This window comes from Hyperoodon ampullatus (assembly GCF_949752795.1).
Source record: "Hyperoodon ampullatus genome assembly, chromosome: 1".
NCBI classification, from domain to species: domain Eukaryota; kingdom Metazoa; phylum Chordata; class Mammalia; order Artiodactyla; family Ziphiidae; genus Hyperoodon; species Hyperoodon ampullatus.
Window position 1 is genome coordinate 25,175,542 of NC_136914.1, and position 15,447 is coordinate 25,190,988.

General features: G+C 34.5%; 1 protein-coding gene across 1 annotated transcript in view; it reads right to left on the bottom strand.

Annotated features, from left to right (window-relative positions):
* Window positions 1–1,219: 1,219 nt before the first annotated feature.
* MMRN1 (multimerin 1) overlaps window positions 1,220–15,447 on the bottom strand; it is a gene marked incomplete at both ends in the record, with an annotated part of 63,984 nt that continues 49,756 nt past the window's right edge. Inside the window, 2 exons of the mRNA XM_079704757.1 lie at window positions 1,220–1,641; window positions 2,894–3,040. Coding sequence (XP_079560883.1) covers window positions 1,220–1,641; window positions 2,894–3,040 — 569 coding nt within the window. The remainder of the gene's footprint in view (window positions 1,642–2,893; window positions 3,041–15,447) is intronic.

Sequence of the window (15,447 nt, forward strand, 5' to 3'; positions counted from 1 at the left end):
TGGCCTTCATAAGGGATTATTAAATCAATTATGGTACATCTTAGGAGGTAACATACAGAAAGGATGGATGTGGGTGCTGGAGAAGAATGGCTCATTCTAAATACTGCCTCAGTCCTTCCTACTTGTGAAGCTTGGTCCATTCCTTAGTCAATCGCTGTTCAACCATAAAAATGATGATAATAATACCCACCTTATAAAAGCTTTTGTAAGGAATCAGTGTAAGTTGCTTAGAAGAAAACCAAGGCAGAGGGAGCATCCCATAAATCCATAAATTGTAGTATCACCATGGCATATATGCACCTGTTATAAGAATAAGGCAGGTCTGCATGTGTTACCACAGGATACTCATTAGAGAAAAGTGTTATTTTTTTCCCCTGTAGATATTGTATGATGGAGGCAGGTAAAATATCCACTTCTATATTTTTAGACTTGGGTGTAAGTGTTCAAATGTGTCAAGTACTACTTTATTCTCTAATTATAGGAAGGGAACAATAGTTTTTTAAAAATTTTATTGAAGTATAGTTGACTTACAATGTTGTGTTAGCTTCTGGAGTACAACAAAGTGATTTAGTAATACATATGTATATTCTTTTTTCAAATTTTTCATTATGGTTGATCACAGGATATTGAATATAGTTTGGGAAGGGAACAATAGTTAAGCATATTTTAAGTTTCTAATTCAGCTTTAAAAATTCTCATTACAAATGAAAATTTTAATATGTAAAATTAATCAACTCAACAGTAAAGAATAAAAATCAAAGTTAAAAGAAACTTCTTGGTCTTTGAGTACTTTATTTGAATTTGTGAATTTAAGAAACATGTTATATATTTGTGTACACAGGGAATAACAAAAGTTAAATGTTCTATTGGAAAGACTACTGTGACTGGCAATATTGAGTGATTGTCATTTTATAATATTCCTTTTACACTGAAAGCCTTAACATGAAAAGACAAAAATAGGAATGGTTATGCTAACAAATGCACGTTGTTTTCCATGCCGCTAAATCTCCTTAGGAGCAAGAACTCCATATACAGTTTGTCCAAAAGATATTCAAATAATTTTATGAAATAAACGAACTTGCAGCCTTACTCAGATTTTAAAAAGAAGTTGGTTTTCCTTCATGTGGAAAAACCAAAAACAGAGCAAATGTGCATGCAAAGATAAATAAGAACACTGGCTACATCTCAGAAAAGGTGACAGTCTGTCTTTCACACTAATTTATGTACGGTATAATAAGTAACCACTAAATGTAGTAGCAGGGGGAAATTTGGCTGGAATTGTTCCTTTTACAAGGCGCAACCACACTTCCTGCCCATAATTTAATTCTAATAAGGCATCCCCAGTCAAAACCCTATCACAGCATATCTCACTGTTAATACTTTCAGACTCAAATGCAAGCTTGTCTACTCCATCAACCACTAAAAATCCAGATATATGAGCACTAAATGACTCAATGGTATACTTAAAAACATACACCCCAAGATAGGGGATTCTGAATTTTCCAGTTCTTGGAGTATATGAGGCTCCATAGTTGACATCCAAGTTATTAAATAAGATAGGACCAGGTGTAGTCATTCCATATGTATGAGATGCAAAAAATGCCACCATCGGTGCATATCTGTAAGATCCTTTTGAAAAATCTGTTAGCGGAAAAAAATGGAAAGAGTTAATTTTCATGTTTTGATCTTGTTCTGTTTATATCTTTATCATTTTATCTCGGTTACAAAAAGCGTTAGTAGAAGAAAAACAGTCATTCATCAGACTTAACAAGGGCATATGTGTCTGGGTGTTTCCCCCTTTTCTTGCCTGAACTACCTAAAATTGCTTAGCCTCTCTCAGACTGTTTCTCCATTTAGATCAGGATAGAATGATAGTAACACTCAATACCTTCCTCATAGAAATGCCTCAGAGATTAATTTGCATGTTGCTTTGATCTCTCCAGAGATGAAGGAATTCAAAGCACTCTATGATTATTATGGTATGTCAGAATGTTTTAAAGCCTCTTGCAGGAATTAAAGCTGACATGATGCAGAAACAATTTTTCCAGCACCTTGTCAAACAGTTTCTAGAGGCTAAAACAGAAACCCAATGAAATTGTATGCACTGTCGAGAAGTAGACAAAAGCAATCTTCTATGTAATTAATGCCAAATGTACTTACAAAGGCTGAGATTTAAAAACAGACTAAAAAATTTACTCTTTATTATGCAGCACACTATTAAGAAAAGCCTGATCTGCAACATATTTTTTGCTGTCATTTTAAAGAGAATATATCTTAAGCCCTGCACACATTTTCTTGTATAAAAATCAGAAATGGTACACTCTGGAAGTAAATCTATAGCAACCAATACTTACGAAAGTAAATGGGCAAAAAGGCATCTTGTTCTATTCAATACATCTGAGCATGTTCTAACAGCCCTTAGCCAGTCAAAATGACACTATGAACTTGACCTTCATAGAAGACATACTGCTATTCACTTATTATGGCTTCATTTAAAGGATCAGATCTGATATGAATCAAAGATGTATTCTTTAACAACTTGTTTGAGGAGAAAAAGTTTATACTAGTTCGACATATATATATATATATATATATATATATATATACATACACATATATATGTGTGTTTTCTTTTAAGATGCACTAGGAAAAAAATAAGTGGGGGGGGGGAATTTTCAATAAACTGCCTCTATTATACCAATATTGAAAATTTCAACTAGTGTATGTCAATGAGTTTACCTGACAAAATCATGTATGTTATTCAATTAATTTGAGAAGTAAAAGGAATTAATCCTCAAGTGAGTCCAGATTAAGCAGGTCTAAACATTCATAAACAGTTCAGAAAATGTTTTTATGACATTGAGCAAATCCAAGGACGCGTGTACTTTCTTACCTGGAGCTAAAGCATTTTCTTCCACCACCTTGACAGTACAGTTGTCACCAGTAAAAGGATGTCGGCAAGCACAGATAAAGCTAGTTCTTCCATTTATACATGTGCCCCCATTCTGGCATGGGGATCTACTACAGTCTGAATACTCCTCTGTTACTGAAAAAGAATCAAGAGAAAAGAGGGTAAAAGTGACCTATTTTCCTGTTGATCTCAAATCATAGTTTGCAGCAGAATTAGAAATAAGGAAAATGCATTCCCAGGCCCAGGACACCCACCAATGTAATCATGGGACTTCATGCAAATTTCTGAACTACCTGAGCTGCTTCCTCTGAAGCCCTTTCCTGCTTTTTGGAAGTGGGACTAATTCTGTGATTCACTGCATTTATGTGTGATAAATATTAAGATTTTGGTCAACTGTAGAACAGATAGACTATCTGGACACACAATCATGTATATTTGGAACCAGTACATGACAAAAGTAATATTTCAAATCATTGGAGGAAAAAAAAAGTCTATTCAATAAATGGTGCTAAGCTAATTGGATATCCATAAAAATATAAATTCCATGTGTGCAAAAATACTAAATGTGAAAAAAACATATATGATTGCATTACAATCAAATAAAAGGAATATCTTTGTTGAGCTTTAAAATTTTGGAAAGCTCTTTCAACACAAACAAAATAAACAAAACCCAGAGGCCATAAAAGAAAAATCCTGACATTTGACCACCTAAGAATTAAAACTCATTTGCAATGAAAACCACCCATTATTGAGTTTCAAAGTGCCAGATTAAGAGAAACTATTTTTTTAACAGCTACAACAATCTAATGACTAATTATAGCAAATGAAAAGTTGTGACTAATCCAAAAGAAAAAGTATGTAACCCTGTAAAAATAGTGAAAAGTGGGCAAATAATATGAACTGGCAAATCATTGAACAAAAACTACAAAGGCTCATTAAAATTTTCAGAACTTGTTCAACCTCACTACTAATTAAGGAATAACAAATTACCACCAACAACATTTTATCAGGTGGCAACATTTAAAAACAAAATAATCATGCAATATGAAGGAAAATGGGCATTCTCATACAATGTTGGTTAGAGCTTATATTGTTGGAACCTTCGAATAGGACAATTTGACCATATTTGACAGAATTAAAAAGATTCATGTGCTTTGGAGCCAGAAATTTCTCCTGGCCAGAATATATATTCCAGATACCCTTGCATATGTATACAAAGATAATTATTCAAGAAAGTTCTTTATGATATTACTTGCACTAGTGAAAAATTGTAGGACACCTACATGACCACTGATGAGGGACTTATTAAATGAATTATAGTATCTTTTCATCAAGGAATATTAGACAGCAGTAAAAGAGTGGGGTAAATCCCCAATATGTCTGATTTGCTGAAGACGGCAAGTTTCAGTTCACTCATTAGATATAGAATAATTTCAGTTATTTAGGAAGCCTCAAATTGTGAATATGGTTATAAACATAATTCATAATTATGTGGAGAGAAAAGGTTGGAAGAATACATTACTAGCCACAGTTTCCACTATGGCTCCACCTTGTGGAAATAGTGTAAACAGTTTACAATTCACTCATTTCAAGTCATGGTCACTGATGATTTTTAAATTTAGGGTTATTTTAACATTTGTCTCAAGAGTGAGACCTAGAAATATTTTAAATAATTCTACCTCATATTTAACAATTCTAATTCATATAAAATGTGACCAAACTGCATGCCTGTATAATTAGAATTAAAAAAATTTTTTTGAAGTGTAGTTGATTTACAGTGTTATGTTATTAGTTTCAGGTGTACAATATAATGATGCAATATTTTAACAAACTATACTCCATTTAAAGTTATGATAAAATATTGACTATATTCCCATTTTGAGAAAAATATTTAATGGATCAGTGTCAAGTACAGAGCCTTATAACATACAACCAAAGATTGGTTGGCACTGATTTGTCAGTTGAAACTATTTGTATTTCATTAGACAACCAGCTACAAATCTACTTTTGTATATCATCTGACTCATATTTTTTTACTTTATTACTAAAATACTTTAAAAATGGTTAGATACTTTATAATAAGTTCCTGTACATATTTGTGCTCAATAGGCAATTTCTTCTTGAATTAACAGCAAAAATCAGACTCCAATACATCATTTTCTTTTTGACATCTTTCCTCATCCCTTTTTATAGAATTAATTGTATGCATTCTCTTATTTGTTGTCTGATGCTCTGAAGTTCTGTTGAATTTATCATACCCTACTGTAATTGCTCACTTGTCCTTACTTCCAATGAGTGTGGGCTTTTGTGAGGTGAGGGCTCAGGTCCTCCATTTCTTAAACTTTGTGTCATTATTGACTAGCACAGTGCCTGACATATAGAAGTGCTAAGTTGTCTTTTTAAAAATGAATAAACAAATCAATGGAAGATGGAGTAGATGACCTCATCCTTAATCTAATACTCTTATCCCTTCATCACAGTTTCTCAAACATCATGTAGAGTTTGATGCTATGATGTCACTGGCATGTTTTTCTAGAGACGTAGAATTATTTCAAGCAAACTTTCCACAACTTCTACCTTGGGCTTCCATAACCTCTTAAACTCCTTCCAGTCCATTTATTTTCTTTGTTGGAGATCGTACAATTAGTTAAGTTATGCCAACTCAACATTCTACTATCTTGTGCAAAGAGCATAACTAATCTTTTAATATTCATTTCCCTGCTCTGAATATGACTAAAATTCTTTTACCACTGTCTTAGAATGTTTCATAAGTTTCAATTTGTTCTGGTCTTTGCTTTCTGTGCCCTAATATGTGCTCAAGTTACACTTTTCTATTAATCCTACTTCCATATTTCATAAATATTCATGTAAAATTTGAACTGATTGAAGAGCTCCTTACATTTTCAAAGCACTGTCTTTGCCAATATTTACCATTCTTTATTTTAATTACTTGCTTAATGTCTGAACTCCGTGAGAAGAGGGATTGCGTTGAATTTACCACTCTGTCCACTCAACCTTTCTTGGCGCTCATTCAGCACTTATTCAATAGGTATTTGATGAATAAAATGAAAGAGCACTTTATATTGATGTCTTCTATTTTTATTTATAGTACCCCTAACATGTCATATATAATACGTTTTACATAACGTAATGTTTTACTTTTCTTATTTAAATTATTTTTAAATTTGTAAAGCTTAGTTCTATTTTAGCATCAGTATTTTATTTTTTTATTTCTTCATTTAAACAGTAACGTTGGGCTTCCCTGGTGGCGCAGTGGTTGAGAGTCCGCCTGCCAATGCAGGGGACATGGGCTCGTGCCCCGGTCTGGGAAGATCCCACATGCCGCGGAGCGGCTGGGCCTGTGAGCCATGGCCGCTGAGCCTGCACGTCCGGAGCCTGTGCTCCGCAGTGGGAGAGGCCACAACAATGAGAGGCCTGTGTACCGCAAAAAAAAAAAAAAAAAAAAAAAACAGTAACGTTGTAGAGGGCAGATAACTCTGATTCCTGCTTAGGGCAGAATGGAGTTTGCAACAGGTTAGCGAGGAGACCTATCACTGCCTCTGGGTGAGTTTTGTCATACACAGAGGAAAACATTATACAAATCCACCAGTATCTGCTCTAGATACTGTATCCACACAACATTAGAACTTTTCTTTATCTTTCATCCTGATGCCAATGCTCTCTAACATGTTTTCACCCTCATACCAATGGATACATTAATTTTCAATGCTATTCTGTTGCATCATTTATCAAAATTATACCTATCAAATAATACTTATCCTTCCATTGCTCTAAAAATACTTCATATGTCCCTTTCAACAACTTCTAGAAATGTGAACAGTTGTTTATATTAAATTTTCAAATTCATTGCTCTAATCACTCATATTCTGTTCATTGGTGTATAGACAGATGGCAATATTGTTTCCAACCATCTTTACTACTTTTCCTTCAATTGTCAGTTTTAATTTTTGTTCTTCTTTTTAAATCGCATCTGTTGTTCTTGATATTGTTTCTGGGATCTTTTTTCTCAACCTCTCAAATATAATTTAAAGCTCATTTAATCATATCAGCAATCTTTACCAAATGAAGTAGCCCTGGCCCAGATGATTTACTATAACCCTTGTCATTAAACTATTTTCATTACCTTAAGCCATGCCCCAGAAAATATAATGTTTTTTATTTGATATTATCATCTGTTTTGCCTTTTTCTCATAATCTTCAATCAAAAGAAGTATTAAAAATGGCAAATATATTGAAATATGCTCAACAATGATAGTCATTAGGAAAATGCAAAATAAAATCACAATTAGATACAGTAATACACTTATTAAAATGGTAAAATAAACAAAATTGACAGTGCCAAGTGATGACAAGGTTGTGGAGTAATTAGAATTCTCATACATTACTCATGGAAATAGCAAGTGATTAGCCTGTCCTTATAAAGTTAAGACTGTACTTATCTTACAACCAAGTTATGCTACTGGTACATATTAACTGAAGAAAAATAAAAACATATGTGTACACAAAAACCTTTATGTGAATGTTTATAGCAGCTTTATTCAGAATCACCTCAAACTGAAAACAGCCAACATATCCTTCAACTACTAAAAGGGTAAACAAACTGTAGTACAGCCATACAAAATGGACTACTACTTGGTAATGAAGAGGAATACATGCAACAACATGGATGGATCTCAAACATATTATACTAAGTGAAAGAAGCCAGACTCAAAAGCTTACACACAGTGTATGATTTAATTTAAAAGATACTCTGAAAAAAGAAAAAGATACTCTGGAAAAGATAAAAGGGTAAGGGAAGAAAACAGATCACTGGTTGCCAGTGGCTGGGAGTGGAGGTAGGGTTTGACTACAAAGTTACATAAGAGAATTTTGGGGGGTGATGGAACTGTTCATCTTCATTGTGGTGATTGCATGACTACACATCTGTCAGAATTCATAGACTGCACATCAAAAACAGTGAATTGAACTCTATGTAAATTATACCATAAAAAAACAAACTTCTCCCCAATATTTTTACTTCTATTATTTTGTTTGCACAGGTCTCCTACATCACTATGTCTTTTTGTCTTTTTCTTTTTCTTAAAGACTTTGAGTTCAGAGAATCACGCCCTTTCCTTGTTCTGATGGTTCTGATTACTCCTTCCCCAACCCCCGTGCTCTCTTCAAATAAAGGAAATCTCCATGTTTCTGTCTTCAGTACTCTTCTTTTTCTCTAGCTACCTAATTCACTTCTTTGCCCTCAAATATCACCTCTGTGCAATAATTTCTACTTTTTATCTACCAACCCTCTTTTGGTTCCAGGCCTACATTTGTAAATGACTTCTGGACATTTCCACAGGGATAAGAGATCTTTAAACTCATGTATCACAGAATAAACATCTTTCTGTGTAAAACTGTACTTCCTCCTTAACCTTCCTATTTCCATTAATGGAATGACCAACTTCCCATCACTGATGCTTTATTTAAACTTTGGTGTTATTCTTTATTCAAAGAGTTTGTATTTTCAATTAGCTGTTTTCTATTAAATATATATTCACTTTTAACTAACATTCCTAGTTTCCATTTTGTTCCTTTCTCTATTACTGTTTGAAGTCTTAATCTATTCAAGCCAGGGCTGCTGTAATAATTTTCTAACTGATCTGTGGAAGAACTCAAAATAAATCTTAATAATGTACATACAAGATGATGTCATACTCCTGCTCAAAAATGTTTAATTGTTACCAACAGGATGAATTTAAACATATTATACTCAACACAGTGTGTAAGCGGTTGATTGAATAAATGCTCAGCCCAAAGCTACCTCTTCCATGAGATTTGCCCAAACATCCAGTTCTCAATAAGACACGAAACTCTTATGATAATGAACTCCTATAACATTCATTTAGTGCTTAGTATATGCTGTAGCATGTTTCTTTTCTTTCACATTCAAAACAGCTTTATAACAACATAGTGTTCAAAATCATATGGAAAAAATTTTAAAACACAAAACATAACAACCAAATATCACATTACTCTATAGGTACGTCTTCCACTGTCAACTTTTGTTACAACAAAATAACAAAATTTCCATTATATCCCCAGTTGCCTGCAGAATTCACTATTTTTCCCACAGTTGAAGCCTATCCCACCATCTTATTTAATAATACTGCACTTGGCTCCCAACACACTCAGCACATCCCACAAAACTCTGCTTCTCTACCTTTCTCTGCTTTTTCTTTTATTCATAATATTTATCGCCTTTTAACATAGTATGTAATTTACATTTTTACTTATATTTTTCCTCTATCCTTGCTAGAGTGTAAACTCCAAGAAGATAGAAATTTTTAAAAATGTTATGATGTATCCAAAGCATCTATAACAATACCTGATTTTATTGGCACAATATTTGTGCTGATGCCTCTCGAATCTAAATATCCATGAAAAATTTTAAATTTAACGCTTTCTGAGGATTATAAAGCCTTGAAAAGAGTTCTTAAAAGACTGTTGATTAACTATAAAAATTGATTTCCTTTTTTGTAAAATTTAGATGTGTATTTTAATTCCTATATGACTCTGGCACAGTGACACACAATAACTTTCTTTCACTGATTTCTTTAGCTGTCCAAACACTGTGTAATAATTTTTCTGGTAATTTGTTCGAGAGGTGAAGAGACTTGAGTTTTCATTAATCCATAGTATCAACAAAGTGCCATGTGATATTTTCCCCTAAAACAATGATATTCAAAATAAACAGCTTTGAATAATTCAAATTAAATTTATAATAAAATACTTATTATTTTCATTCAGATCCACTTTGAGGCTGTGTATAGTAAAACTGGCAATTACAACTTTTATGGTATGTTTTTCAAATTTCATACACAGTTAATATACGGCAGAGCTATATTTTTATGCTGCAATTTTTTGGCAAGATGCGAGTATCATGTCCACTCAGACTGCTGTGCCACATGGTCACAATCTGTGATTTAATAATCCCAGCACATTCTTTTTCATGTTTGATAATCAATACAGCACAAAATAATACTACCATGTGCAATTTTGAACTTATAGTCTTGTCAGGGACTGGTGGAAAGACATCTATTCAGTGTATTTAATTACAGACCAGTTAATAATCAAATTTGGTGTCAAATCTTTGGTGTCAAAGAAACAGTCTATTGTTGAGAAATAGCTCCTGTGATTCTTGTTAGAAAATGAATCCCAGCATATGCAGTGACTATGTAAATGGAACCTGGTATCCTGTCCCATTTCCTTTTTATTGTCAGACCATGTGTCATAAATTTTGGTTCAGATGTGAGTGTCAAGTGCATGAGTTTCTGACTGTTCACCTTAGGTACCATGGTCACTTTATTGCAAGACATGAAGCAGGAAAGAATTGTCAATTTTGTCAGCATCCTCTCTTCAACTGTCATCCTTCCATACAAAGGGGCATCCTCTGGAAAATGAGGGGAGTCTTTTCTTCTCCCAGGGAACAATGAACAAAAACTAGTTCATTTAATATTCTTTTCAATACTGATATGTTTTATTGACACAAACTGGAGAGGCTGTCCGCAGAAGACAGGTTTGCTAACCAACTCTGACACAAAGAATATCTTTAATATCATGAGCAGAAAAGGGTCAATATAACAGGCCTGAGACTGCTGCCTTTAGAAAGGCTGACTTGCAAGGATTTTCCCTTGATCTATGCCTGGGAACTTGGCTTGTCTCTATTCTCCAACTATTTAAAAAGTGTCTTTTGCAGTGCCCTGACTCTTCGGACAAGCTATATGGTTTATGCTGAACATCTACTTTGCTTTTAGAGTATGGAGTTTTGGTATGTGCTCAACAGAGGGTGCCTATGTAACCAGCCCTATTATGGAGTGAATGTTTGTGTCCCCCACAAACTCATAGGTGGAATTCCTAACTCCCCAGGTGATGGTACTAGGAGGTGGGGCCTGTGGGAGGTATTTAGGTCATTTAGGTATTTAGGGTGGCGCCTTCATGAATAGGATTAGTGCCCTTTTAAAAGGAACCCCAGAGAACTCTCTCACTCCTTCCCTTTCTGCCATGTGAGAATAAAACAAGAAGTTGACAGTCTGCAATCCAGAAGAGGGCTCTCATCAGAACCTGACCATGCCGGCCTGATCTCAAAACTGTGAGAAGTGAACTTCTCTTGAATATAAGCCACCTTATCTATGGTACATTGTTATAGCAGTGTGAGCTCCAGTAAAACCCTTGAGAGCTTAATATCTGGTGGTCTTCTCTGGGCAGAAAAATTGCACACATGTGACTGCATTTTTTGGTGACTGGAAAACAGAACACATAGAAGTACACCCCCTCATGGGAGGGAGAGAGCATAAGAAAGCCTATGCATGGATTTCTCCAGACTCCGCCTGGGTCTTTCCCTTTGCTGATCCTATCATCTATTATTTCACTATAATAATCCTTAGCTGTGTGTATAACTAAATGCTGAGTCCCATGAATGCTTCTAGCATAGCAAGCTTGTGTGTCATTTTGGATACCTTACAAAACACATCGTAAACTCAATTCAAGTAGCTATCCTTCAAAATTTAATTAGCTTATCTTCAATATTTTGTATAGAAGTCAACTTATCCTGAGGTATATGTGAGAACCTTTATTTTTTATGATATGGAAAAGCATATAAAGACCTGAAATACCTTGGGAAAAACTTATTAAAACTTTCGTGGATTTTTTTAGTGCTTGTCAGTACCCATGCATTTTTATACATTTAAGCCTTTATATTTTTAATCCTGTTCTTTTTGATTTATTATGTGGTAAGCATAAGCTCATTTATCAACATATGCTGAGTTTAAAACACAGTGACCTAAATTAAAGATGGAACAATGGAATACCATGAGCATTTAAATTATGTTGCTACATGGAAATAATTACATATCAAATATTAAGTGAAAATTTTAGAGAAAATAATATATAAACATTGAATATAGCTGAGAAAATTGTATCATATAGTCATAACTACCTCAATAATACACTGTATGAAAGTTGATTTCTTTGATTCTCAAACTTTGTAAGGTAGATATGTTATTCTAATTTTATAAATGAGGAAAGTAAGTTTTAGGAAAATAAATGACTTTTACAAATAAACACATTGCTAGGCAGGACTTAAACTTTGTTTCCCTGATTCCAAGTCCAGTGCTTCTTAGTCATCACAACTGCCTCTATGCTGTGTCACAAAATTTAGAAATGGTTTTAAAGTGATGTAAAATATTCACTAGGTTCTTATTTTTTCTTTTAAATTGCTCATATTCACAGAAATGATAATTTAAAAAGTTGTATTTGGTATACTGCCAAATCTGTTACAGAATGTAGTCTTAAGAAGAGTAGTTAAAGTGACAGTGGTGAATAAAAGAGGTTTATTAAAGAGAGTTAAATATACTTGGTAAATACTGGAGGAACGGTTAAAATAAAAAGTCAGTGGTCTCACGAGCAGAAGGCGCATCCTCAGCCACGCTGCTGACATTGTTACAACAATTCAATTCAGGATTCAGCTCCTCTTGCAAGGCAAGCAGCCAAACCCGCTCTGCAGGGACAAATCTGCCAATTGCTCCACAAACAAATCTTCAAAGAGGAAATAAAATCCTCTTGGTGTCTACTGGACTATTGTTTAGAAACAAATCAAATATTTAGGGATTCAACCAGAACAGTTTATCAGAATTGGCCTGAGAGGAATCATAATTAGCATAACTGAATGTGGGAATGGCTCCGAAGAAAGTGATATGGAAGAGAACTCTGAATGTTACCTCCTACTGCATCAGCTCAAAGAAGATATGGTGAACAACTGATGCCAACTTTCAATGACAACTGCCCACTGGCCATGAACACAGAAAAGCTAAACTGAAAAGTAGCCCTTTTACTTCCTTCTGGTCAATGCAGAAACAAGTGGTAATATTTGGATCTTCAAGAAAGCAAACTCCCTGGGAATATCAACTCTGGCCATACGGAATATTCAGATATGGCCAGACTCTGAGATAGATAGGATTCGTCAAACACAAGCAGAGGGGCTTCCCTGGTGGCGCAGTGGTTGAGAATCCACCTGCCGATGCAGGGGACACAGGTTCGTGCCCCGGTCTGGGAAGATCCCACATGCCGCAGAGCGGCTGGGCCCGTGAGCCATGGCCGCTGAGCCTGCGCATCCGGAGCCTGTGCTCCGCAACGGGAGAGGCCACAACAGTGAGAGGCCCTTGTACCGCAAAAACAAACAAACAAACAAACAAACAAAACACAAGCAGAAGGAAGAGAAAGGCAGGTGAATAGACTTCACAATCTACTTCAGTACAGTAGTTGAGCGGAGCCCTGAGTCCAACAGACCAGGAGTCAGGCTCCATCACTTACTAGTTGCATGACCTTAGGCAGGATACCTTAGTTCATCTCTCTGAGGGTTAGTTTACTCACCTTCAAAATAAGAATAATGATAGCTACCTCATAGATATTAAATGAAAGAACATATGTAGTAAAATTTGTACTGTGCCTGGGATGTAGTAAGTGTTAATAAATGGTATCCACTATTACGTCATTATAGTATTACTATTATTAGGCTTCAAAGGAGGTTATCAGTTATTAAAATTAAGATTAAACAGAAAGAGACTCACAGACATAGGAAACAACTTATGGTTACCAAAGGGGAAAGGGGAGGGAGGAGGGATAAATGAGGAGGTTGGGATTAACATATACACACCACTCTATATAAAACGGACAAACAACAAGGACCTACTGTGTAGCACAGGGAACTCTACTCAACATTTTGTAATAACCTATAAGGGAAAAGAATCTAAAAAAGAACATATATGTATAACTGTAGAACTGAATCACTCTGCTGTACACCTGAAACTAACACTATATTATAAATTGACTATACTTCAATTTAAAAAAAGGAAAAAAAAAGATTAAATTTTAAAACTATGTTTCTGTGGTTTTTCTTTCTACAGACTACATTTATTCTGCAAATGATAGTGGCTATAATCTGAATAATATTATTGTGAGATTTGTAAAATCGTGATAAATTACCTTCTGGTGTTAGGTAGGGGAGTAATGTGGCTAGACAGTATTTACAGTATCGTAGCAAAGGTCAAAGGAAACACAGCCGAATTTTAACTAGTGTGTCAGTGTGTCTCACAGTTGGTATCAAAGGAAGTAGTTTATTTTGCAATTGGTTTATTCTTAGAGGAGAATGTAGCCTGAGTCCACTGGTTTCATTATCTTGCATAGACGTTACCTGCTCAGCTGTTCAATGAATACCATCAGTTTTATGACCCATAGAAGCAGAGCCGGCTTAATGAGCACGCATATCTACGCATCCACTTGAAAGGGCCTCACACATTTTTGTTGCTGTGTACAGTGAATATCTGCCCCACATATGAAATTAGGCCAATATACCTTTATTGCCCTGACATCATTATGGGTTATCTTTACAAAGATAAAATAAAGAACTTTTAATTAATTATTAACTTGAGGCCTATAAACATTCTACTTAGAGTAAACAAAGGAACAAGAAACAATTTATCAAGGCATCATTAAAAAAAAGAGAATCAGTACTAAGTTAATTATTAGCCCATTAAGCCCAATATTGAGTCAACTTGATATAAATATCTCAATGCAATTTTTATAAGCTCCTAACATGCATTCTTTATACTCTAAAAGTTTATTAGTTCTTGTGTTCTATTGAGTCTCTTAACTCAATTAATTTTGAAGCTATTTAAATTTATACTTACTGTATAGATACGGGTATTTTTTGGTTTAAGGAATAAAAAATGACCCAGTTTGCCTGGTGTATGATCACACATCCTGTAGAGTTTAACTGAAACTCATTTGCAGTGTCCACAGGAGGACCAAGGATTAAAGTAGTATGGGGAAAGAACTCAATATTTTTCCTAAAATGATTATTGTAAGAACATCTTGTACTGAAATACTACTTTTCTCTTGGAAACATGTAAGCCTAAATAATTTGTTCTGTGGTCCCACATGGTAAGATTAGTCCACCTGGGTCAGATTAATTTGGAAGGAGTCATAAATAAATACAATAGTTTAAATAGTCAAGAGACACCTCAACTTTGGATTATTCTGTGATTTTTCATATTATCTAAACATTCAGAGATTAAACATGAAGGGTCATATTAAGCTAGGATAATGATTACCCTTTTGTAATGAAAAAGCAATAAAATTCAAAATTCATCCAAATGAGTGTATATTTTAACAGCAGACTCATATGAGAGGTTCACTGTCATTTCTTTTAATAAGAGTCCGTAGCTATTCTTTTCATTATGGAAAGATTATTTAATATTACTCATATGCCAGACATCTTAATAAAACACTTCTTACATACAGAGAGACTATTAAGTAGTTTATATGCACTACACTAAATTCCTCTTTCTTCCCAAATGTATGCTTCTCTGGTGTTTACAACATCTGTCAGTGGTACTTCTACCCTCTCATTTCCCAAATGCAAAACTGCAGAATATTCTAGATCTCTCCCCTCCCCAGGTGTTGTGTATTCAGGCTGTGAA